The 27248-nt window shown below is 36.6% G+C and overlaps 1 protein-coding gene and 1 long non-coding RNA gene across 8 annotated transcripts in view; one reads left to right on the top strand and one right to left on the bottom strand.

Annotated features, from left to right (window-relative positions):
* Window positions 1-2: 2 nt before the first annotated feature.
* Window positions 3-27248, top strand: part of LOC148905578 (uncharacterized) — a 57901-nt gene continuing 30655 nt past the window's right edge. Inside the window, exons 1-5 of one of the 3 annotated variants that reach the window (XR_016121746.1) lie at window positions 3-95; window positions 7979-8024; window positions 15179-15219; window positions 15480-22521; window positions 25215-26332. This is a non-coding gene — a long non-coding RNA (uncharacterized LOC148905578). Of the gene's footprint in view, window positions 96-7978; window positions 8025-15178; window positions 15220-15479; window positions 26333-27248 lie in introns of all 3 variants that reach the window. The other 2 variants (XR_016121745.1, XR_016121747.1) reach the window with 2 other exon arrangements.
* LOC116301238 (uncharacterized) lies at window positions 1597-22819 on the bottom strand. Of its 5 annotated transcripts, none has more exons than XM_031710267.2 (6): window positions 22703-22819; window positions 11880-11968; window positions 7093-7276; window positions 5364-5615; window positions 4139-4342; window positions 1597-3534 (listed from the first exon to the last, which is right to left on the bottom strand). In XM_031710267.2, exons 1-6 carry the CDS (start codon window positions 22739-22741, stop codon window positions 1981-1983), a joined length of 2322 nt encoding a protein of 773 aa, XP_031566127.2. In that variant the 5' UTR covers window positions 22742-22819; the 3' UTR covers window positions 1597-1980. The 5 variants fall into 5 exon arrangements, with proteins under 5 accessions (XP_031566127.2, XP_031566128.2, XP_031566126.2 ...); XM_031710268.2 differs by lacking the exon at window positions 22703-22819 and adding an exon at window positions 22015-22133; XM_031710266.2 differs by lacking the exon at window positions 22703-22819 and adding an exon at window positions 17302-17422.

Below are 27248 nucleotides of genomic sequence, written 5' to 3' on the forward strand. Positions count from 1 at the left end.
ACACTCTTGGGCAATACAAGCAAAGATTATGAAGTGGGTTTTCTTTATCTTTTGGGGAATAAAGGACGATGTCAAGGATGGATAATAGCTGGAGGGTAAGTAAAGCTGAAGAGCTTTTTAAACTGAAAAAAGTTTACTATCATAGACTCGGCAAATAAATATTGTTTGCATTGTTTAGTGGTCGGCATGCACAGTGTATAAATGCTTCTATTGTTTTCTCGTTTTAAATAAGTCTTGCTTTCTTTGTTTCACATTAAATTTGAATGTATTATTTACCATTAGCTGTGTCCATGTTGTACGAAAGAGACTTTCTAAAGTGAATTTTAGATTGGAAAACCCTAAACATTTTAAAAGTCTGAAAATTAACTAACTTTACTCGGAATGTGAGTGAGCTAACTACAATAATAAGCAATTATTGGGTGAGGTTGAGCATGATATCGTGAATTATCAAGACCGAGGCAGTGTTATCTGCCGAAGCCGAAGGCTGAGGCAGATAACACAGCTTCGGTCTTGATATTTACGATATTATGCGATACCGAATTCAATAATTGCTTTATTATACATTTTGTATAACATTAACATGAACATTAAATTGTAGAGACAAGAATTATGAACGCCATGATGTAGCGTGAAAAACGCAAAAATTTTAATTCAAAAATATTTTTGGAATTCTTCATAAAATATATGAAAATAAGTTAAGGATTCCTTAAATAATTGTTTTGTACATAATTCTGTAAATAAATACACATAATGAATAAAAACAAAGCTACCACAGCGTGAGCTTGAATGAACTTGACATGATAAATGTATTATCTGTAGGAAAACCTACAGATAATACATTTATCATGTCGAGTTCACACAATATCGGGGATTGGCTGAGGGCTCTCGACCAATCAGAATTGAGATACTTAGTAAAATGTATAATGTGTTCTACATATTTTTAGAATGCACTTCGATGTCCAAATGAATTAGAGTTAAGCCGTACACCAATTGAGAATTAACCAGGTTTATTTAAGCTTATACGTCGAGTTATAGAAAGGAAATGAATTATTCTTATGCCATGGGTATGATATGGGGATGCGTGTGTCGTTCAAGTGTGCACTTCCAAAATAAGGCTAAAAAGTTTCATGACAGGAATTTAAGATGCTTTCAAAAAATCTTAAATATGCTCAGATCTCACCCCCACTTAAAGACAATTTAAATTTTTTTCTGTGATCGGAGGTTGGATATTTTCTGGAAATACACAATACTGTACACACCAAAGATCAGCAAGTCCCCCTCTGACCCAACTGGCTGTTGGCTCAGTAGGGGGAAAAACCGTGCTGGAGGTCTTGACCGAGGGCACAGTTATTCCCTATCCGAACCGACTATAGGACAGTAAATAACTTTTTTTTTCCATATTTTTTTAACTTGTTTTTGTAATTGTTTTGCGAGCCTGGGCAGATACTGACAAAATACTGCCCGCTCAAACAGCCAATCAGAACGCAGGATTTTTTTAGGATTTTTATGACTATCGTTATGAAGAGGTATGGAATATAAAAGCAGCTTCCATGTTTTGTTTCGAACTGGACAAAGATTTTGCAGTTGAGTTATTCATTCAGTAATAAAACATGTTTATTTAGGAACTTATAGCAGCAATAATCATATTGATATATAGCAATATTACAGCTGAGAAAAACATACAACCATCTGGGAGCACATATATGTAGTCCATCCAGTATTTATAAATACCATTTTTTGAAATTTTATATTAATTTTCTGATAAAAAAAAAACATTGACAAATGCAAAATAATATAGTTGCTTCACTGCATCTAGTTCACTACCAAGTAATCAGCAATTGGGCTGCTAACATTATTACATAATTTGCTTTATTATTCACTCATTATGTTCTAAAATCTTTTTGTCTCTAGTAAGAACTATAACTGTAATTAGATTTACTGATTTATTTACTGTTATAAGACAACATTTATCTATAAAAGTTATTGTACCCTACAGTTCTTATTTTTACTTTGCTTTTTTGAGGAGCCAGTGTTTTTATTGGTTGCAAGTTTAGATTTGTCATCATAACATTCCACATAAGCAATCCGAGGTCTTCTGATTGGCCTAACTTGTTGGCTCTTTTCAACTGGATTTGCGAATGGATCCTCCCAGGGTAACTCTAATGGCTTCTTAACAGTCTCCTTTAGTCGCGAGTCTTTAGAATTCTGACTTGATGACCTTGCTCGTAACTGACCCGAAGACCTAGAATGTGATGAACTCTTTGAATTATTTACCCTGCCTGCAGCGCTACGTGTGCCAGATGCAGTTAGTCTGTGATTCCTCATGAAGGATTGTTCAGGGATGGTCCTTATTGGCAAGCATTCAAGAGACCTTGATATAGGTCTCTGTAATAACTCATTCTTGTGTGAAAAACCTCTACTCAAATAACCATATTCTCCTTCTTCATCTGACATGACAAAATAATGCTTATGTTTTTGTCTTTCCTTACTTAAATTTGGTTCTTTTCTAGATTTAAGAACATGTTTCTTCTCATCATTAACCTTCAAATTTGATGAACTTCCACTAGATTGCCTTTGAAGCTCATCAATTGCCGAAGAAGATTCAGTTCCATAATTACTATCTCTACTTTCAATTGTTCCATAATTGCTATCATGGCCGTCCACATCCTCGACAGGTGTAGCTTTAACAAATTCATGATTGTCTGTTTCAGGATAATTGTATGCTATCACTTTGTATGGTTTAACCATATCATTTTCATTCACATGTGATCCATTCTCAGATGATGCAACTCCAGAACTCCTTCCTTCATCATGCTTGATATAAAACTGTTCACAGTCTCCACCTTGCACACTTACACTATCAAACATATCCTTTCCATAAGGAGTCTCGATGACACCAAACATCGTTCCTGACAAAGAATCCTTTTGGTTTGAAGATATAATACTCTTTTGCTTCGGTGAAGTAAAAGGGCTATTTTCATGATGGATGAAAGCCGAAGCAGCATTACCTTCTTCCAAGTGTTTTTTATATCTCCTTAAAGCAGCTTCAGCATTAGATCCATGATTATCATCATGCTCTGATTCAAGAGTTTCAAGATCTGATGTATAAGACTCTGGGATAGAACATTGTTTTTGTTGTCTTTGTTGTGATCTTGGTGTATGATCCGAAAGTTCTGTGCAACCAACAGGATGTATTCCATGACCACATTCAGGGGAACAGTATATTTCTCCATTCTTTGGTAAAAATGGAGCCCCAAGAAGGGACTTGCCACAGGTGTAACAGCTAAAACATTGTGGGTTAGCATGCCAATGTTGTCCATTGTGAGCCATTTGACTAACGTCAGGCTCAATCGGCTCCCCACAAGAGTCACAGAACTCAGCGTAAAGGCTTTCAAAACAATTACAACAGAATGGACGGTCATCTCTCATCACATAACGCATTCCACCAAGAGGACTGTCACATTCAAAACAACAAAAGTGCTTAACATGCCAACATTTATCTTCTGCTTCTGTACACTGTTCAGCAAAGATTATCTGCGTGAAAATAAATAAATGTTAGTTTGCTTAAGTAGTTCAATCACATTGCTTCCTCATTGCTCTTCAAGCCAAAAGGCTTTTTAAGTCCTTATGACAATAGAAAATTCTTGGACTGATATTTTTACTCTCTAATGCACAAGAACTTAACAAAGTGATGAGTCTGATAGCCAAAGGACAGGTACATTTTTGTCTTTGCCCAATACAGTAACTTTAATCTATGATTTGTGCAGTTTGTTTGTCGTCTTGTTCAAGATAGGTCTAAGGTAAATGCAGGTACCAAAGGTTTGCTTCAATTTTGTGTAGGATATTTAGAAATTAGTTCTCAAGCCTGAATGGGCTATTGACTAATAGGCCATGAGGGCAAGAGGACTATTTGTTCTAGTCAAATCCATCTACAGTCAAATATATCTATAGATGTAAACAAGTTTTGAATTAAAGTTAAATCTAATTTTTTGGTTTTCAAAGCTGGCACTTTTCACTTTTTTCTATAACTTATAGCCTACTAGTAGCTCATATAATCAGAATGCAGCATTGATGATAGACCGCTAGTTGGATTTGACTAAAGTAGTTTAGTGTGAGATATAAATTATTATGAACTAACCTCATCACAAGCAGCACATCGAGGTTTGAGTGATTCTGCATGATGTCTTCCACAATACACCTTGGAATCCTTGTAGAAGTAGATGAGGTCCACCAGCAATTCCTTACATACAGTACAAATAAAACATGCAGAATGCCAACTGGTGTGCTGCCCTGCTCTTGCCGCAAACACTGACATTGATCCTGCTCCAATATGCTCTCCACACTATTAGAGATTATCAAAACAATATTAGATAAAATCTCAATTATTGGAATTGGAATTTGAAAAGTAATGTATGCAAGGAAAAGTATCTTAGGTTGATAGTGCCTTGACCATGAGGTACTCTTACAAGGGTTGACAGTGCACCTTTACTACTTTCTCCATTAGTGGTCTATAAAGTTATTCAAGTTACACCAATAGAGGCTTTACACCATGACGTTGATGGCAGCCATGACACTAGGCAGGATAAAGGGAATCTGGCCTAATCTGATTTACATGAGTAATAATTCCAATTTCATCTATCAGTAGGCTTATCAAGTGGGTTGCAAAACCTGTTTGGCTTTACATCCACCATGTAGTGGTAAATCCTTTTTTTTAAGACTTAGAATTCAGTTTCCCAGGTAAAAATACTCTATTTTTGTGCCTCCAGTCATGACTGCCATAATGTGATGGTGCAAAGCCTCTATATCAAGAAAGTCAAAACTAGTACAAACTGTGGATAACTTGCTTTACTCTCAAAGTGCCTTTGCAAAACTAACTTCTACAGCCATAAACCATAGTTGCAGGTCAGTGCTAAATTTGACTTGCTAAATTGACTTGATGTTATCATGTACATTATAAGGTATTGTACAGGGCTTAAAACAACAGCCAGTCATCAGACAATATCTGGCCAGAATTGGAACTTGTAGGGTCAAATCTTTGCCTTGTCCGTCATTTTGGCCGGTAAGGTTGAGCCAGAAATGAGGTATATGACTGAGCTAAAACTAATGTGACCAGTCTTTTTTTTTATTGTTGTTTTTTGTTGTTGTTGACATGGCCAGTCATCAATGAATGATGATCGTCGACTGACTGGCCGTTATTTTCAACCTGTTGCAGCAATTCAATCTAAACATTGAATCACTGTTTTGTGCCCATACAAAAGCAAATTCCAAAAAAATTTAATATAATCAGAGAAAGTACTTAATACTTAGGAGCATAGCTATAGGCAGTGTTAAAAAGAAGAGTTTCATAAATCAAAAATACTTGCCTCCTTGCAAGGATATCCTTCTGACATCTCAGGAATTTGTTTCACAACTCCTCGTCCAAGGGAATCACGTTTTCTCAATGCTACAAAAAAGCGCAACTCTCTCTTTTCTTCTTCACTGAGCTCACTACAGAACCTTGATTCATTATCATGTGGTGGAAGCTGCAGAATAATCTGCCTGTTGCGATATCTCTCCCCAACACTATCAACATATGGAATCTTTTCCTCTGTAAGAGAATTCATGTATAGGTGTACCTAGAATGAGACATTATATTAGCTCTGGCAGAACATTAACTCATTTATCTTACTATGAGTGATAATACAATAGCTGTACATACATATAAGACTGTTGTTAAAATGTATAAGTCAAGTATGTCAGCTATTTTTTATTTTAAAAACCCACCTCAGACTTTGTCATAGTGAATTTATAAATAAGGATACCTGTTAGTGTCCAGATTTAATATTATCAGAATCGGACTTTTTGAAATGTCGACCACATCCCTTTGTTCAGTGAAAATGTTGGGTCAGGCCTTAGAAGTAGGTTATGGTAATATATTTTCCATGTACCGTATTCTTTAGTTAGGTTGAGGTTATGGTAACACTTGACTATGAAGATATTTTGAGCATTATTATATTTCAAATAAAACAATGGTGTCAATCAATCTCAATCATTCAGAAAATACAAAACACCTTATGATGGACAAAAAATTACCTCGAACTTAGACATTCATTATTTAAAATCAAGGATACAAAGGAATTGTGTTATTTTAAGTGGAAAATATTATTGATTAGTCCAGAGACACTAACTTGTGATTCAAAAATCATAAACTTAGTTTTTCAAAGGCAAGGTGATATGGGTGTTTGTTTAACACTACCATGCCTTTTAAGGAAAAGAGTGAAGGATAATTATTATACAACTATTTTACATTCACCAGAGAACCTGACAAATATCTTGAACATAAAAAAAGTAATATCTTCAAAAAAAATGACTTAGGTTTCTTTGAAGGCCAGACAAGAGTGGTCCCTAGCAAAATAATATTTTTCCATGATAAGAATGTTAAAAATTATTTGGAATTTCAAACATTTAAAATTTGATGCAGGATATAGAGAGGATCTATGTCATTACGGATGGGTCATGTACAATTTCAATCAGTGTAACTATTCAGCCACTTGACATCCCACTTATTGTTTTTGCTAACATTGCACTTAAGTCTATTCCTTCTGATCAGTATAGTTTTATCTTCTTCTAGAGTTTTAACAAATTAGCAGTTCTATTTTATTGCCAAAAACCCAGAAATCCAGAAATCAAAAATCATTGCTAAATTACACAGAAACAGCTTTTTACTCAAAAATTTGAATTATACAATTCAGTGTACATGTAATGATTCAAATGTTCTTTTTTTAAGCCAGCAAAGAACTTGATGGATTAAGATACATATTCCAAAATTGCGGTCAGGATTCATGATTAGTTTTGATTTAAAGTTTTCTCTGACTTGTGAAATTTACAATTTTTAAACAGAAGTTTCGGTCTAAACCAAAACCTTTATCATTGTCAAATTGGTACGTATATTAAATTTTTAATTATAATTCAATGTTACAGCCCTAAAGTAATAAAAAGATTAAAGTACACTAGAATATCTGAGTACATTATGTAAGTAGACATTAACATAACCTTAAAAATATTGAAGCATAAAGCTGCATTTTGACTATATGTAACTAGAAGAGGGTTTACCTGTTCAGGGGTAAGTCCTGGTGGTACCCATGTATATTCATCCAGAGCACATCCACTATCATCATCACTTGCTAAGCTTGAAGCACGGTGAACATCTGCCATGTATATACTACGATCAGCTCTAACATCATCACCCATGATGTTATGGTCCTCACGAGGGCATTTACAATTACGGCAGATTTTCCTACAATTAAAATAATATTAGTAACCAATTAACATTAAAAATATATCTTCATCGAGTTTTTTTTTTTGAGTGAAAAATCATTGCTTAAAATATTCTTTTGAAAAGCTTGCAAGCAGCTGGCATGCATTGAATATACATTTAGTCATACTCTCTGACCAGTCATACATAGCAAGACTAAACTATTTCATACATAACCTATGGGTCAATAAGTTAGAAAAACTGTTACTGCCGAGAGATATCTATGACTACAGTACCTGAGAGGATTTGAAGTGAGTGTCTCTTGCATAATTTCATAGATATGAGGGTGTGATAGTGAAGCTAGATCTTATATATATATATATATATATATGATTATCAAGACATGCCCAGGCTTGCCATGGGAAGCCCCATATTATTAGAGAGTCCTTGACAGATTAGTCCTCTTATCTAGAACAACATCAGCTCCCTGATTGATTATCAGGAGATTGCCAGGTCTATATAAAATCTACTCTTCAACAGCACATGTACTTGGTATAACTGGCATTCACTCCTTGATAAAGACATATATGGAATGGATATAGAAAATGATTATTTACACAAAAGAAACATAGGTTAACAAGGACAGATGTTTTACAAATTATACAATTGTTCTACTAGCAGGAGGCCCTAATATATTGAAATTGTTAGTCATGAATTTTTGTACTTTTTCCTTTTTTCTTTCAGAAAATATCATTTACAGTTTGAATAAATTGATCTGGAAAATATCAAGGTGAGTATTATGGTGTTCCAAACTAATATTTAAAAAAATTAAAGTAAAAAGCTAAAATATTAGTTTAGGTAGCTATAGGAGAAGAATGATTAAAATATACCCTACTGTTTCGTCATAAAATAGCAGCATGTTTTAGATTCATCATTTTCGTATGAAATTACTTGCGAAACCCTTGGTACTAGGTATAATCGATTTAAATCAAAAAATGTAAATATTCTGACCTACAAAGATAATTCTAAAATCTTGAAAGTCCTAAATAGATCTACGATTAACTTTATTGATAAACTATATGATCAATGTAATTGAAGGGGGTGTCATGTGAGGAAATAAATAATTATTTTTTACTATTGTCTCAACAAACCAAGAAAGTATAAACCTTGAGAGCTGTGAAAGCAGTGCAGTATTTGAAGAAATTATACCAAAAGATAAATTTAAATGACCAAAAGAAAAATATTGAAGGATATGAAATTTCAAATCCTATAAAACAATCAATAAAAACTAACAATGAGGTTCCCCTGTTGAGTTCGTAAGCTCTGTTTGACCATAACACAATAAGGGACTAATACTTCAATATAAACAATGTCTCTGGCATGATCATTTCCATAGAGATAAGAAATCAAGTATGGTCATGCTACGTCTTCAATGTTATGTGAATTGAGGGAGATGGAAAACCAGATTTGATTTCTAGAAGGTTAAGGAACAATGAAAAGGTCTTGTGGAATTGATTATGGTGCCTAATTGTCTGGGAGGAGAGAATCATGCACACAACACACACAAATGTCATGCTGTGAAAAATGAATAAACCTGAATTAGGAGCAAATTGCTTGTGGGCTCTGGAATCAATTGAAAGCCTTCAGTATTGCTTCAGGCCTCTGGGAAGGAATTTTTCAGCAGAAAAATATCTTATTTCTAACAGCAAGAAACTAGGACGAATTAATTCTTATCTTTAAATACAATAGACTACTTGAAATTAATCACTTTTTCTTTCTAAGTTTCATAATTTCCCTAATCTTATGCTTGGGGAAACAGATCCCATAAATAACCCTCATAATCTCCATATCTCATGCTTAAGAGGAACAGCTAAATATCATACATTTTACTCTTAACCTTAAGAACTTTTTTGATGGATCTTTTGATTGTTGTTGAAGTCGCTATCTTTTCTCTCTCTCTCTCTCTCTTTCTTTAGGTCCAATACTATGTTCTTGAACATTAATTTATATCTTTAGGAAAAAAGTTGTTCTTGTCATACATATTGTCAAAATAATGATGGATGCACATAGATTTAAAAATCAACATTATTTTTCTCTTTTCTCCCATTTCTTTGCCACTCCAGTTCTCATTCGTTTCTCTCTCTCTCTCTCTTTCTGTCTCTAGGTCCGATACTATGTTCTTGAACATTAATTTATATCTTTAGGCAGAAAGTTGTTCTTGTAATATATATTGTCAAACAAATGATGGATGCACATAGATTTAAAAATCAACATTTTTCTCTTTTCTCCCATTTCTTTGCGACTCCAGTTCTCATTCTTTCATATTTCATTCATTTTTTTTTTCATTTTCTTGAGACCACACATAGTCTTATCAAAAGGAAAAGGTGTTTTTATAGTTTCGATAAATGATGTTGCACGAGCTGGCGTGTAAATGGAGCGTAACGAACAGATGCGATTAGATAACAACTAAATGTTCAGCACTTAAAAACAATCACATATCAATAATAGCTAATCTCTGCGCTTTTTCCCGTGAACAAATCCAAATTACAACAACAAGAGCACTATAAATGGCGCAAAGGTCGTTTTATTCCAACCATTTTTAGTACACTGCCCGGTATTTCCGCTATTTCCTCTAAGGTCACTTTACTGGGATAAGTGCAAAAACAGCTATTTTTGTGTTCTCGCAAACAGAAAATTCGTGCGAGAACTGCTAACGTGACAGTTTGTGAAAACAAACGTTGTTCAACAATTCACATCAAGTAGGTCAACATTCCCGAAATCCTACCACGAAAAACGGCGTGTGTTGAATATAACACCACACATTCAAAAATCAACTTCCGCCTATATTCCAACGCCGGCAAACGTGCCGCATTGGAAATGATTCCACGCGTTTCTAAGAGATATGCGGTTGGTATAAATATAAATTCAGAAATTTGGTCGGATCTTCAAAGGAACTTGAAAATCGATACCCGAATAGGGACCCTTTGATTAAAACCACCAACAAAATAGACCAGGCTTACGTCATAGCCGTCTAAAGCGTCTGGGGTAACGGAATAAGAAGTTGATCAATAAAAACAGGAAACCTTGTCTTTGCTCAGAAAACAAATTGAAGTATATTTCTGTGTAAAAACGATTTGTTGAAAATCAACAGAAGGACATCTGATCGCGCAGAAATGGGTCAAAAAGTCTGATTTTTCCCCTAAAGTTTTGGCGTGAATTAACAACATAATGAAGTGAGTGATTGGTCAGTGCTAATGAGCCGACTGTATCTTGAGGTTTTATTCTTTTCACAGTAGCTGCATATGAGTGGTTCATCTCATGGCTTCTTCACCGCAGAGGAAAACCGCAGAATGGTTGCCTTAGGACACATGTTGATTGAATCACACGCTGGAATCAATCGTTCAAATGAACATCATGGTTTATACGGATCGAAGTCAGGCTAAAATCTCTTTTCTTTTAATCACCAAACACTCAATCGACGCCTTTAGGACAGGAAGATAAAGCGTCCATAGCTTCCGGATGAGAAGAGCCGAGAGCGCGACAAAATCGTTAAGTTCAGATTACCAATCATTAGAAGGAATATTCTTATTAAAGTACCGTGTCAAAGAGGTTATGTGTGGATATTAAATAACTACAGTGCTCACACATACTAAAACTGCACTGATATCTCTAAGCCTCTCTCTATGACAGCAGAAGGCATTTCCATCACCCTCAACCCACACTCTGAGCATCACAGTAGAATGAGCACATTCCAGGATATTAGAATGGCCGTGTGTTGTGGTCAGATAGATTCAAGGACCTCCATTAGCCACCGTGTTCCACCTTATAAACGTCAGACGCTATAGACTTAATGGCTCCAGAGGCAGCCCTTGTAAAGGCGTACGCAATGAATATACGTTCTAATTATATGTGTAAAAGTATCTGATACGTCTTAGCTTTATCAAACCGAACCTTTCGATCTGTAGTCTCCTTTGAAGATAAGCACTCAAATATGTCACCCAAGAGACGCAGTTCACTTACTCGATTTATACTAAACAAACAACTACAGAAATCGTACCTATCGATAATTAAAATCAAAGATGAAAAGCAGTCAAAGTTTTGGGACGAATGTGAAGAATCTCGACAACTTTCAAAAGGATCCCAAACTCGAATTTTCATCAGCGATTTCAAAAGTAAACATACAAAACCAATAAAGAAAGATATAACAACGGAACAAACGTAACTGAAGACTATGTTATAGTTTTTGAAAGTTCTATCTAATAAGGCACTAAGATCAGAAACATTGTAAAGAAAAATGCCAGTATATACATTTCTTTCGGGGTAAAAGCTTAAAGGGTCATCGCAGATGCCTATCCGTCTTATCTAGGTAGGTAGAGTGATGGATTAAGAATGTACCGAATGGCGAAACTCCAACATCAATGGAGCATCTATATAAATTCTTATACTCTGTTGTAGACCACAACTTTCGTTATAAGCAATCGCGAACTTGATACGGCTATTAGCGGGTGCTAAATAATGGCTCTTGCATATGCTACGACATGTTACAAAGATATTGAAGGTTTCCACACGTTTCGAGAGGCATTCACAATGCTTTATTATGAGCTGTGTCACTCGAAACCTGTTGATCTTCACCACGTTGCCTTACCTCCAGTAATGAGCACTGAATCCAGGACAAGTATCTCCACAGTTGTTGCACGCTTTTGTTGTATCGTCGTCATCGTGAGCGACCATGTCCTGAAAATGAAACGAACGAACATCAGCTACCAGAGCCTTTGATCAGTGATAAGACCAACTAGCACTCGACGATCACGATTGGGACGGCTTCGCCAGTCATCTTACCCGAGGGATTTCACCTCTCTTCATTGTCGAAATACCAACTCACGAACCAACCAAACAAGCAAGTTTTCCCTTTATGAGTTATGTGAGTTGAAAGAACACTTGGGCCGTGACATGGAGAATCAACAGTTTGTAAAACCCTTCGACAAGAACTAACCATTTGCAAACGTGCAATTATGGTTGATCAACTGTAAAATCAATACAAACTATTCTCCCAAGTGATTGACGTCTCTTGACGTTAATTAATGCATAGGCCAATCAAAACAGCCCTCTCGCATTCTTGACTGTCAGCACAATATCACTAGTGGTCAAATCCCTCGGCACGTTTTCTTCCAACATCCGTCGGACATTTTGAAGAGAAAGCCGCCCAATCCGCCAGAGCGAAGCACTTCGACAAGGAAATTCTTGTGGGGAGATTTATAGATGAAATTTCGAACGAACTCTTTGAAGGCAGTCAAGCGAGCAACGGATTGACATTCTTTTGCATCTAGACAAAAGCAAACAGTGGTCGTACTACACAATCGATAGCTTCAAGCTGTAATTTCTTTTTATTTATTCTTTATTGCTTTTGTTTGGTTAAAATCTCATAAATCAAAGCAAGCAACTAATTTCTACTTGAAAAAAGTAACGAAAAGTCACAAATTTGTCACCATCATAAGAAGCCAAGGTGTCTAATAGTCCAAGACTTGGGCACTTTTTGGTTGCTATGGCCTTCACCCTTGACAACAAAATTTAATGCATTTCACAAAAATTCATCAAATTGAGGCGATCAAACAAGTAAATCCACCTTCATAAGTTTATAACTGACAGTAAGATTAAGATCAGACTATAGTAAGAATAATAAAGCCCTGAGGTTACAAAAAAATAGAATGCTAAAGATTTGATTTGTGTCAGTCTTCAAGCATATTTTTCTGCAGCTCAGATTTTTTTCCGAGAAAAAGTATGCTTGAAAAAATACAAATCAAATCTTTAATGACTATCCACAAGCAGCAAGAAAACCCTAAATGAATAAAATGCTATAACATGATCAAAACACGAAAAGCAAAAAGTTTTCTGTCAGTAAATTTGAGCACAGTTTGAAATACTTGAGCTTGTGGGATATGTGCTGTAGTTTAGGGATAAAAATGATCAATTTGCCTTCCCTTTCGTGTTGGGGGTCAGTGCTTGGTCCTCTATCGGGTGAGGCATTCGGTCTCTAAAAAGCTGCACGTTAAACTCTGTAAAAAGAGTTAGATTATCATCGGATGTATGGAATAATTTGTCGAACATCTATAAATTACCGTTGTTACACCTCTCTAATCATAAACAATTTTCTTACAAATATATTAATTATTACTGATCAAAACTAGTCTTCTATGCTTTGTATAATATTGCGCGCACATATTTTAAGCAATTCATCGAACAAAATAACCAATAACTTGAAGAATAATTTCGTATTCAATCATTTCTTTAAGTTTTTGATATTTCATTAGAGCGTCTAAAAAGCGACCTGCCGTTAATTAGTGTGCCAAAACGCAATCAATGCCGGCCGCCTCGACTTGATTTTTCCACACGACACGTTTCGGGTACTTGTCACTGATTACTGGAATTAATATCTAATATTCTAATAAAAAATAATGAATATTTACCCGGAATAGGTAGGCCAGTGTTTGTGCAGATTGGAGAGAGGATATGTCCATTAGAGTATGGTTTTGACCGCGTTGGTAGAGAAGGTTCCGTTAAGGTACTATTTGTGTCCTTGCATGTGTCTCAGTTGTTTGTGATTATGAAATGATGAAGGCTCACTCAAATGATTCAATACAAACAATCCTGCCTGCTATTAACGTCCCTTATTCTGTGATACATTGTCCCTGGCTCTAGTGCTATTAGTTTGTTCCAGATAAGATCTCTCGTCATTTTGCCTCTGGCTGCACAATGTACTAATAACAACCTTCTTAAGTGGTCTTCAGTAGGCTGAAAATAACCCGTAGGGCTGTCTTTCTATTGGTGTGTTATTTAAATACGACATCAGTTGATAAACAATATATAAACAACTGCCGGGCTGAATGCGGGCTTCAGCAAGTGATGATCACACTCGGGTCATACATGCTATGCTACTATTATACCATTAGGCATTCAAAAACCGTCTCGTCTCGTGTAATGGAATTGTCTATGAAATCCTTCAATCCATTTTTATACTTAATTAAGCAAATCATTGTTTGTGTGTTTTTTCGCCTTTCAAAACCAAGGCTTTAATAAAATAAGTGACTTCCCATGACACGCAAGACGGCAACCAAGGCACGACCGACCCCTACTGCGTCACATCTCACGCAATTTTCCCAGAACTCAGTTACAGCATTTTTTCCCTTTACTGTAAATTTTTACTTGCATGTAAAAATGTAATATTGACTTATAATACACTTCAAGTTTTTTTTCATTTAAAAAAAATTGAATACTGTATATCATCCCTTGAGGCAATCGATTGGAAATCAGATTTATTTTGATCACTCGGATTTGAACTCAATCGGCTTCATCTTAGAGGGTTTGAAACAGTAGAAAGTTCAAGAAATAATAACTTGAAAAGAAACTCGAAGTGTTCACGGTTCGAATGTGCTTGCTGTAACGCAGTTTTCAAAGCCATGAAATATCCTAAAAACTGAAAGAACTCTAAATATTTGCGAAAAAACCAAGTCTGATCATTACAATCTCACCTCAACGAGTCCTTAATTAGCATGATGTAAAATTACAAATCAGTCAATGGAAATCCTATGGTAAGAAAGGCTAGTCCCACACTTGTAGTGACCATAAGACTCATGCAGGTCATTTGACCATTAAGATTATACTATAAAGTACTATATTTCATAGTTGAGGCAGTAAGCCGTGTGGGATGGGCTCGGAAAACATATAAAAACATGCGTAATAGGTAAATTACGAGCCTTGTGTGAAACGACTGAATATATAACAGGAATACAGAAGCCACATGGTCACGGGGCATTCAACCGCCACTTATCTTTCCTTCCTTGTTCAATTTAACTGGCCTTAGTTCAGTATTAGGAACGACTTTAATTTAGCAGATCATTAAAGACTCATTGTAGACACACTTTTCGTGATAATTATATTTTTCCTCAGTTACGTACTTCGTTGTCATGGTGAGTCAAGTCATCCGAACAGTGAGTACAATTTTGTAAAATATCCGTCATAAAATCGTGAGAAAAAACATCGACCTGCAGATTTTTCATTAGATAGTATTCTTTATGAAATGGAAAACTAATTTTGTATATCACCATGGGTTATAAACTTGTATTAGAGTACCAACTTTGCATGAATTTTACTCATTCAGTCATTAATGAATTGGGGGAGATTTCCGCGTTTATTTGTCTTGTTTGGCACTTTAGGCTTAAAATCTAAATTTAATATATATTTTTTCTAGAATCGTGAGAACTTAGATTACCGCATGTAAAGTGCAGTCTTAATGTCTAGGCTGCTCATTATTCGCCCCAGGACGTCCAGGTGGAACTGGTTTGTACTGATCACGTGACGTATAGGTCATCGGGCATTTGAATGGCTTCCATAGAAAATAACCAGATAAGTACGACAAAATTAATTACTTGTCTACCCAGAAATAACTATCTTTGAAGAAAATATGGCGATTAAATCAAAATTAATATGTTTTTAAAAGTTCTACTTGACCGAGCAGTGACGCGGGAGGAACGAGGTCGACTCTAGGGTCAGTTGGCTACAGAGTTACAGGTGCCACCAGGCGAGTAATTTTCGTGGAAAAAAACCAATTAAACGTCACTCGTTATTACTTTATGCTACATTCCTCTAACGTTCCTCAAATGGGTTCCCCGCAGGAGCTTCCGCGCAACGATTATTTTAAATTGCGAAACATTTCTAATATTATGACGATCCTTGGCCTCTCATACACCACAGTAACTCAAAGGGAAATGATTTTGCCGGTGTTTTTCTCTCGTTCTTCCGATAATTTTCAAAACACCGGTAGATTACGACATGTTGTTTCCGCGGCCAATATGACGTTCGACAACCTTTCCTCATGCAAGTGACTCTACGCATGCGTAATCCAAATCGCCCCATATCTAATTGTTCCTAAAACCAATATCTGCCGTTAGGAACCAATTGAACACTAAATACTTATTAGAGATATTACTTTTTAACTGAGCTAGTCGTCACAAGGCTAAGTGATTTAACGAATTAACGAACGCTGATGAGAGTCGTTCTTTATCTCAGTATTGACGGTATATTGGTGTATTTAATGAAATATTGCTCAGGCCTCATTCATGAATATGGATCTTGGGACTCTTGTTAAGTAGCATTAAATGTTGCCTCTACGGGCCAGAATTAAAATTGGAATGTAAACAAAAATAATTCCGTTGCTTGCCTCGACTGTATAAACACTAGGCGATCGTCAATGACATATATATAGGAAAATCTAGTTTTGAAATTTGGTTGAGAATCAGAATCCAAAGAAATTGAAAATCAATCAAATATGCTGAATATTTAGAAGGAATGTAAAATGAAGGAATAAGGAAAAATATGGGCCGGACGCCCTTGATTGTTGAAGGAGACGTCTCGCCCAGCTTTGTCACGTGACAGGAGCATAGTTCCTGAATACTATACGAAATAAAATAAAGAATTGAAAAGTACTATAGAAAGAGCCAGTGGTTGTTAAGTCCTTTTCAATAGAATCTACTCATTATTAATACATATTTTAATATTAAAACAGTTCCGTAGTTTGGTTTAGTTTCAAATAAAAGACCGTTTCCCTTGGTTATATATTCACTCCAGAATATTTTGTAGTTCCCACGATCAAAGGTTTACGGTCGAGAGTAAGATAATTTGATTTTATAGCTCTGTCAACGCGTTCTCTGCAGACTTTCCCGCCAAATTAATGCATATTGTGCGTACTTCCTCATCATAACCGGCTGGATATCAAAATGTGGTCTTCAATTCAATGTGATAATTTATTGCCAGCTTTGCTAACTGTTTGACAATAAAACAAAAATATATTCATTCCTTTACTTTAGCATATCATTTTAAGGACCAGCAAAATAAGTTGCTTTTGAAAAGTAAATATAATAAAAAAGATTTTTTTTCTCGCATCCTCGAATCGAGGGTATTGTTTACCTTCTCAGTTTATGTTTACTTATAGCCTTCTTCTTGGTCTATCTCATCAAACTACTAAATTACTGTTTATACTTATCAAGAAACAGTTTTAGAATGAATTCTCTTACCTTGCTATTTTTTCTAGGTGTAAGAGAGCCTTGTTCCATCGCGAAACCAACCTTTTACAATTCAGTTACCCATCAGCTTTAGTATATTGGCCCGTCAGTTTCTTTCAATCCAATTTTATTCAATTTCCTTTGAAATTCCGGTCTCAGAAGTCAAATATTTCACCTTCCAATACTTCCATCACCGCAGTAACTTTATTCTATTTCAAATTGACGAGAAAAAAATCAGAGCTTTTACTACCTAATTCATTGAAAGGTTTTAGGTCTTCTCGTATCATAGTTTTGTTTAGAGAATGCCATTCAAATTAATAAGTCAAGTTCGTAGATTTAGCCGCTTTCTTAAGATTCTTTGGTTCACGCTGTCTATCATCAGCTTACCTTTGCCACGGTTTTTCCTAGTAACATCAAAGTCTAAATCTTCCCCATTATTCTCTTTACACAAAGTACTACACGGAGGAGATCTGTCAGTGAGTTCATCAGATTTCAAAGGCTTGACTCGAGCCTAAGAAAGTAAAGGGTCTTGCCATAAACTAAGTGAATCTGGATGAAGTTGTTGATTCAAGAGAGTACATCAAATAAATTATCTGGAATTTTTAGGATTCAAAGAGACAGACCACGTTACGCGACTAGAAACTTTTGTGATTTTCAGTCTTTTGAGAAGGGGACTATTTACATAAATTAGGCGAAGCACTCCTTTCGTTACGAAAACAATCACAACAACGACCAATTAAGACCTTGAGGCTACAATCGGTATCGACGATGAAGAAAGGAATGATTTGAACAAAGAATTTTCCCACAAGGAACAATAGAATCCCAAGCAGATGTTTAAGAGGTGCGACAAAATGCCGTTCTATTACTTTCAGAATAAGCTGACTCACTTAATTGAGAAACGATCTTTGAATTAACAGAAAAACACTCTTAATATATCTAGCGAAGTCCTCATCTGTATTTGAATAAGAATCCACCTAAGGAATATACTTTTGTTGTCATTATACTACTTTCTAGAATAGTTGTTGACATATTATTCCTTTAACCAATGACAGCAGGATCTTAGAACCAAGTAATAAATACCTTGGATATCTTAACAACCTGTTCCATTACACCAATCCACAGAGCTTGACACGGTATTCCTCTCGTTCAAAAGTCTTATTCCAACTTATTTTCATTTGAGCTCATTTGAAGCTTCCTCGGTTGTAATTAACAAGAACCCTCATAATTTCAAGCCAAGGCGCTTTATTGAGATAATCCTGTTATTAAAACCAAGGAAGCGTCCATGAAAACGAAATCCAGCTTTATTTCCCTCTTGAAGTACTAAAGCGCTCAGTTAAAGATTAGTAAATTAAACCTATTTCGTGCGAAACGTGAAATATATTTTACCACAATTACCTTGCATTGAATCTGCGGGAAAAACAGCACACGTCTTTGATTTGGCAGCCTTTTACAAGTTGATTCAGATTTTTCGGTATAGACGTAGAGATTCTTTACACCTGCCTTAGTAATATGCAGTAGTGATCAAAAAAAGGTTTCGTAGAAAATGGAAGGTGATTAGTGCCCGGTTCCTTGATCAATCCTTACAGACATATTGTCTAAAAAACCGATTTCGTTAATGGCCGGACCGGATCTTTTCACAAGAAAGTTGAAACGTGAGGCATAGAACCTTTAATTACTTAGCCGCGATGAATACATTTGTTTAATGTACATCCTATACGAATCAACAGAGACAAAACAATTACTTTATTCTATTCTCAGTTTTTACCCCCCATAATTGTGAGATGTTTTAATAAAATTTCGTGGTCCGCTTAAGAAAATTATGTGCCTAATCCAGGTAATTCTTTTGAAAAAAATGTGTGTGTATTTCAAAGAAGCGATCCGAAAAATCGAATTGCCGACCGATATCAAATCTAAAGTGTCAACGGTTATTATTACCATTGATCTTAATTCTTAATACTTTAATGCCCTAATGCTGGTATAATATCCTGTTATAAAAATATCCCGTCGTTTTGTTGCCCATTTATAATCTGGGTATGGTTCGTAGCGCCGGAGTAGTGTAGAAGTTACTGCTGATTGCATAATTTGTTAGCCGAGTATTGTTGCCTACGCCCCTCTCAGGATTACTTTTATATGATACTACTCAGTCGCCTCTTTTTAAGATCTCCTTGGATTGGAATACTGAGTCCATCAGGGAAACCCCTGGATCGGTTGCATACAAATTTGTTGGCGCACGAGGTTCCGGCCGAATAATTGCTAGGATTCGAATAGCTTCATCATCCAAAGGCTTAAGATGTTGTTAAAGAGATAATAGGCTAGTAATGCCTTGCGGCTACGCGGATTGGGGTATTTTGGACGAATTAGTGTGTGCAAATCGTTAACAAATCCTTGGCGTAGTCAGCGAGTTTCGCGGCGGCAAAAGACAAAGATTGAATATCTAAGAATTTTATGAGCTACGAGATTGACACCGTTTTATGAAAGAGCTCGACAACAATACTAAAGGAAGGAAATACGTGATTATTGTGATTCAATGGAAGGAGATGATTTGATAACAATGAAATGACAACAATTTTGGCATGACTTTTCCTGTTCTCTACAAACTTTGAATAAACTGAATCACTGACATACAAAATGAAGTTTCAGGTTTTTAATTTGTCCTACAACTGTCTACAAGTATTGGCCAAAATATCTTCAAAGTTGATTCAGGTGCATCACCTCAGATCATAACCGAGTCAAACACGTGCGGAGGTCAAACAGTAGAAAGAACAGCGTGTTTTGATAGCTATCATTGATGTTTGGGCTATTGGTTTTGTTGCTCCTTTTCTGAATGTGATACAGTATCGAAAACTAAGATCAATTGAAGACATTGAATACCGATAGATTTCTGCAACTAAGAATACCAACCCTTGCTTGGTAGTTATAGTGCTAGAACTCAAAAACCGGTAGTTTCAGAATATTTTCTGCCTATTGACTTTGTCGTTCCTATATATTAGCAATGTGAAACAGTTACAGTATCAAAAAAACATCGATTTAAGACTGAATAGTACCGATAGATTTCAGCTGCAAAGATCACAGGGCCGTAGCCACCCAGTACAGTACAGTAGCCACCGGTACAGTTGGTCCGGTTTCAACCGAACCACCTTTCGGGAAAAAAATATAAGAAAAATAAATTAAAAAATGTAAGAAAAACTGAAATCCCTCGAAAACCGAACCAATCAGAAATTTGTGACTACGGCCTGGATCGAAAAAAGAATGCCATCCCATGGCTTGGTAGAAATGGCGCCAAAATCTACACAAGGACCCAATATTTTTAGAGAAACGTTATTTTTGCGAGGAGGAAAGAATTTTCCGCACGGCTGCTGCTTCTGGACTTAAAAGAACATCTGCATCAATAATAGAAAGAAAATGATGGAACTAACCCTGAGGCATGAAAGAAACACCATTATGACTATCATGTTCACATTATTATCTGTAATTGAAATACTTGTTTACAAAGACCCTAATTACAGCATTTTGCGACACATTTTTTGTTTACACCACCAGTTAAGAATTGGATCCCATCATGTCTCAACTAATTACCTACGGATTGTTCATTGGCTAGAGGGATCACGGGCGTGTGTGTTACTCTGCCTGACAGCAAGGCCACTTACTTACCTCATAATCTAGATCATGGATCCGACTTAATGGAGTTAACCTGGCGCCCCTGTTATCTGTAAATTCTAAGTTATCCCAGAGTTGATGAAAACAAACCCGAACTATAAGGACTCTTTTTCTTTGCATCATGTCATCCCTTTTGTAAATGCAACCCCAAACAACTTGCACTTCAGAGATTGTTTCACTTTGACTATTTTTCCTGGAAAATAATTACACCAATGCTGAATCGTCCAAAAACCAAGAGTCCATGCATGTATCACAAACAGGAAACTGGACTATTACACCAATAGGTCTGCTAAGAGGAAGAGTATCCGGCGCCAGTAAAAGAACAAAAGAATCAATGGCAAAAGTGTCAATCAGACTAGCATCAAAAGTGATGAAACATCTAATTAACACTGACTTGGATATTACGAAAATTATATGAAATCTCCTTGTGGAATAAAAAAAAAGATTCAACAAAACGACGAAAAATGAAACAAAATGTCATTCAAGCATTTGGTCTGGTTTCTACAAGGAGTAGAAAGCGATAGAGATAAACCAGGTGTTAGAAGAAACGGACAGGTGACTGACAGTCTTCTTCTCAAATCATCTATACATGTCATTTTATGTGTAAGGTTGGGTTTAGAACACAACAGAACACTTTCCAAAACATTCCGGCACAAAACCTTCAACGTCTTCAGTAGGACATACTGTTTTGCAACAAAAAAAATTTGTACGTTCACCATGGTGAACACTTCGCGTTAATTAGTTTTCCCACAGGCATTTTCGAGAGGCGCCAAGGAATAATTGTTTTGACTAACTCCTGCAGCATTTTCTAAATACCTGTATCTATTCAATGGGTGTGTTTAAGACTAACACGGCCTCTTTATTGACTACCAGCAGTTTTAAGAAACCCGAAAAACATGTTAAAAATAAAAAATATCACTAGTTGTCATGTGTCATTTTCGTTCATTAGCGGAATTGAAATTTCTCCATTTCCTTTGAAAAAAGTAATGTTTGTGTATAATTATCGTTAGTGAAAAACCTTTACGCGACCAATTTACGGCATAAACTACTGCTCTCTCCAGCACTTACTTTGCACATAGAAGGCTTGCAAGACTCTACCATATTCGATGATCAGGGCACAAAACAATTTTCCCAGAAAATGAGTTTTGAGTGGTTCATTGTCATTGGAATCATCTCAGGGGGTTAATACTTCATGGGCCAAGATGAACAAGCTCAACCACAAAACAGTTGCAGCACTGACTTACAAGGCACGCAAAGGTTAGCGAATCCAATCATTTCAATGATGCATCAAGCAAACTGAGTAAAACATCTTGGAAAAAACAATGCAGACCGCGAATTTGCCTCAGGCAGGGAACGTCTTATCATCAGTTTTGGTCGGTGTTTATATCCGTTGCAAAAAGGACTAACCTCAATCTGTCAAAGTAATAACTTTTGCCATGTTGAGCCTCAAAAAGACTTGCCAATCACGGGATCGCGCAAGTAATATTAATTAGCTTTAGAGAGTATTATTGGTTCTAGATGCAGAGAAACCAATTTACAAAACGAGGCCACTAACTTTGATGTATTTTGCAAGAGGTAAGGATGATTACTCTGTATCCGACACAGATCTACAGATTTCATAAGATTTGCAAACATTCTACCGATTTGAATGTTTCCAACATTACAAACACTGAGTTACGTGCTTTTGATAATAAGTTTTGCTAATCCATAACTCATCTGTTAAAAAAATATATAGCTATGAGGGCTGCATACATACCCATAGCCCATAGTGCTGTAACAGTTTCAATGGAAGCATGCTCTTCTTATCTTGTTTACACTGACTGATATTGGTGTGATGTACTGTGCTCAGGTCATCTATCAGGCCTCCAATCTTGTTACGAGGCTTGATGTTCTCTAATGTTCCATCCCACGCCAAAAAAAATAAAAACTTTTACCACTCGGAACGTGACGGTTGGAATATTCTATAAGCACCCAAGAAAAGTCTGAATCTATACTGCACTCAACAAATAAGCCACTTTGGTCTTATGAACCGTAAATCCCTATTTGCATAAAGCCTTGATGTCTTGACTGACTTGTGATGAGTTTATTAATCCCAGCTTAGGGTAAAACCCTGTCAGCCATCAAGTCCCAGCAAGATAACAGGAAGTTATTTATATGAACAAGTCTCTTCATTAGCAACGAAACCCCGTCACTCACCTGCGCACTATAGAGCTTGCCCTACGATCATCTATTCCACTATAAGATTGTGATAGATCACTTGTATCTGTAAGAGCTCCATCACATAACGCTATTGTCCCCGTGTTTTTCTATTTCACAAAGTTGTTAGTTTAAGTATTGCTGGGCGGAGATCAGGACTTGAGCTGTCAATTCATCAACGTCAAGAGAAAACAAAACCTGGATTACAACCAATAGATTATTCACCAAACACGAAACGATCCCACTTGTTTTTCTCTACTTAGAGGAAATGACATATTCCTCCCTTTGTTCGTCGTTTGCTTAATTAAGATTCGATGTCTTAAGAGCAAAATGAATTAATTGTCTAGAGATTGGTCATGTCACTGAATGTTTGATGATGTTTTTAGTTCTGGTAAATAAGAGTTACTAAAGTCAAAGAACGAATAAAGAGGGCTTTGAAAGTAACGAAAAACAACCTGTCAAGGACATTTCCGCAGTAGTCGTAGCTTTGACACCAACCAGGAGACATTTCATGCCTCTAAATCACCTCCAATTAAAAGCAATTTGGTTATTTGTGGTTTGGGGATGTTAATTTGTTCCTTGTACGTCTCTTTTAATGCGTCAAATTAAGGAAATGGAAAGACTATTGAAGCGTAGTAGCCATCAATTCGTAATTAAAGTGAGTGAGGTGCTGAGTTTTTGTGACTAAACGATCAGTAATGCACTGTTTGTTGATTCTTAGCCTGACAAATCCACGTGTTTTCTTATGTACTCTTCGTGGCAAAAACCTTTTGGTAGACTAATGGAAAAACGTAAACTTCGAATCCAGCTCTCGGTCCGTTGAGTAAAATTCTAAGATACAATACTTAGCACTCCAACAACAATTAGTGTCACTTGTACAACCCTTGACAAAAGGGACCTTAATCCAGCGTTTCCGTTGTAATGAAAAAAGCATTATCCAATGAATAAGACACGAGAAAGAACACTGGGGAGGAGGGATAAGTAAAGCAAGAAGCGAAGAAAGAAAGAGGTCAAGACAATGGAGTTCTCGGTTTGAGTCACGACTTATATTGACCCCTTGCTAAAAGCAAGTAAATAAGACAGATTATAAACACTTCTGTTCACACTGGGTCATTCCTGACCGGCAGACCTCCTGGGATGTGAAGTACTGTGGGAAAGACCAAAAGCACTGGCTCTTTATTAAATCAGTGTTGTATCCTGCCTGCGTCTGCTCTTAATCCAGCCCCCAACTAATTTGACCCACAAATTAGATTAACTACTTAAGTTGGTTTGAATACTGGCGCCCATGCGAGTCATCTTGAACGCATGCGCAGTGCTTACTGTCATAAATTTGCACAGTTATTTCACGAGAAACTCGAGCAGAATTTGTATGAAAAGGAAATGCACATTCTACAAATCCGTGTCTTTCAAATGGTTTCCAGTATATATATATATCAACCAATCAAAAATCAGTCGACAAAATGTACACCGCACCAATCACAATGCTTTTGTTTTGAAGCCATTTTAGTGTTAGGGACAGGGGGGGCGTCATAGCGATAGCTAGCTAAACTAGGAACTCTTGTAACAGTCACTTATCAAGGAGCTCTACATAACAACCTGAATTTTCAACTCAGAAACCCTACCGATCTAGTAACCTCACAGCTTTGAAGTTTATCCAATAATAGCTGAAGTCAGTCGCTCCAAGTTTGGTATTCAGTCGATAGGTGATGATAAATAGAGTGGGTGAAAAAGTCAATTACCATACTTTAAACTATTCAAAAAAGTGATTGACATTTTATAAGATATGGAAGAATTGTTTGTTCTGAGGTGATCTTTTTTGACGCGCTAAGATCTTTTTTGACGCATTGATAGAAAAGAATTTGAAACCAGCTTGTTCCAAGTGAAGCAACGAGTTAATATCCTGACCTTCCTTTCTGATCAAACAGTAAAAAAAAGCTTGGAATAACTATGGAATAGTCCGCAAATCATACGCAGAACGTTGGTTAGAACTCTTTGTAGAACGAGCCATACGACAATAGAATTAAAAGCTTGAAATATTTCCTAATGTCATCTTTTTCTAATTGTGCTTGCAGTTTTGTATCTGGTGCCCGCCATTCAGAGCCATATAGCTGGTTTGTTGGACCTCGAACGACAGTTGAATGAACTCCCAATCCAGTCCAGTGATTCCTTATTTTACAACGTCCTGTTAATGAGAGAGGGGCGGAAAAATGAAGTTGATACCATTGTTGACTGAATTATATTTGGCACCTTTACAGTAGCACAGTTACAAACGATCGAGACAGCGTTATTTTTTCAGTCACGGCTACATCGTTCGCGTTTACTCCTTTTGTAGAGGCGCATATTAACATCAGATGCTAAAGTGCATATAAAGTGCTTACCGTGAAAAAGTTAACTAACAAAATTGTCCAAATTAGTGCAACGTTTTGTAGGTCTACGGTCTACTGAACTTACTAATTTGTGCAAATTAAAAAAAACGGGTATATGAAATGTTAGTCTGAACTAAGGCCCCGTCCACACTATGCCGGATAAATTTGAACCCGACTTTTTAACTATTCGGTCCACACTAGTCCGGGCGAATCCGGAACAATTCTTCATCGAAAACGGGTTTTTTTTTTCGAATGCGGTCTCCAGAGTGGAACAGTTTGAAAACGCCGGCTAGCCGTATTAGTGTGGAAGGAGAACATTTCGTATCCGAAATTTTTCGAATTCGATGACGTCATGATTGTCATGGGAACATGGCGGGAAAGCTAAAAATTCAGATGTGCAATGAAGCGTTTTTGCCGCCTCTGATCAGACTATTGTGGCCGCGACACAAATTTTATTCTTTTTTATGTGTGGACGTAAAACTGTTTTTTTCGCTTTCAGTGTGAAAGTTGCGGATTCGGCATAGTGTGGACGGGGCCTAAATCTAGTCCATTGGGTACTTACTACAACATGTCATCAATGCGAGGGTTGGCGTAAAACAATACCATTGTTGGACTAGACGCATGCGCACAACTTGCAATGCAAGCTTGCAGCTATGGTGACCACATTTTTTATCTCAATTTTTTCCCATCCCTTCAGCTTGTCGGAACGAACGTCCTTTGCCGGTGACCGTTGTTTACTCACTTCAAAACTACCGAAACCTTTGTCGGACGAGTGCGGTGGCGGTCAGTCAAGACTCGGTATGGTTTTCACCGGAAACGTAACAGTAAAAAAAGTGTTGATAATAAGAAAGTACTTTCTTTTCCTTGAGAAAGTTAAAGGGACTAGGCTAAAGCCAAGTCGCTCTTGCTGTCTCATTGAAAACACTCGCTAATCTGCAGGTGAGCATTGAAGCGAAGTGAGTAGAGAATCCGGGAGTAGCGGAAAGGGTTGACACTTACTTGGAATTGGAAAAAGTCCACCATATCACAAGATGTTAAATTTTCTTACGAACTGAGGAAGTATTGAACTCGCATGGTCGACGAAGTGGTGATTTCAGTTACGCCAAAGCTATTTCAAACCCGCGAAGATGGTGAGGAGATGGGAGATGCGGGGACAATACTTGGGGATCAGTCTTGTGTAACCTTCATCTCCCGGGCTTCATCTTCTCCGTCAAATTTTGTAGGATCACTTTATTTGCCGCATGCGGTGTCATTGTTAAAACGGGTTTCGTTTGACTGTAAAAAGGTCGGTGCCGTATGCGTGGCTTGCTGCGACCGTGATGTTTTCTAGACTTTTGATTGGGGGATTTTTTACCTTTAGTCATAGTCATTAACATATTGGGAATATAAACCTTGGTATCTTAAAGACCCGACATTCAAATGACGAACTATTTTCACAATCAACTATTCACTATCTAAAGAATCAATTCTGAAAATATTGTGCAAGGCTTATAAGCACTTTAACTTTTTGCGACCTACTAATCAAGACCACAAACAATTTACAGCTTACAACCCACAATTCCTTACGGTCTCAGATTTCAGATCCTTGACCAACGTTTTTTGAAATAGGTGTATCAAAAACACATTGTAGCTTGTCCGTCGTAGCAACAGAAACTACTAATTAAAAATAAATTTGGGTTCACTCAATTACACTATCCCCTCAGCTATGTAGGAAAAGTTTGCCTTGTGAGGTGAAGATGG

The sequence above is a fragment of the Actinia tenebrosa genome, unplaced genomic scaffold (genome assembly GCF_029948245.1).
Source record: "Actinia tenebrosa isolate PJP-AT-01 unplaced genomic scaffold, QUT_ActTen_1.0 PGA_scaffold7__59_contigs__length_16204524, whole genome shotgun sequence".
Classification (NCBI taxonomy): domain Eukaryota; kingdom Metazoa; phylum Cnidaria; class Anthozoa; order Actiniaria; family Actiniidae; genus Actinia; species Actinia tenebrosa.

Excerpts from the sequence above, each read along its gene's own strand:
- LOC116301238 (XM_031710264.2), bottom strand. The coding sequence starts at position 13,749 with ATGGACATATCCTCTCTCCAATCTGCACAAACACTGGCCTACCTATTC. Across the intron at positions 11,969-13,698 it reads CACTGGCCTACCTATTCCGG|GACATGGTCGCTCACGATGA; the intron begins GTAAATATTCAT and ends TTTCATTTTCAG. Across the intron at positions 7,277-11,879 it reads TTCAGTGCTCATTACTGGAG|GAAAATCTGCCGTAATTGTA; the intron begins GTAAGGCAACGT and ends TTTTAATTGTAG.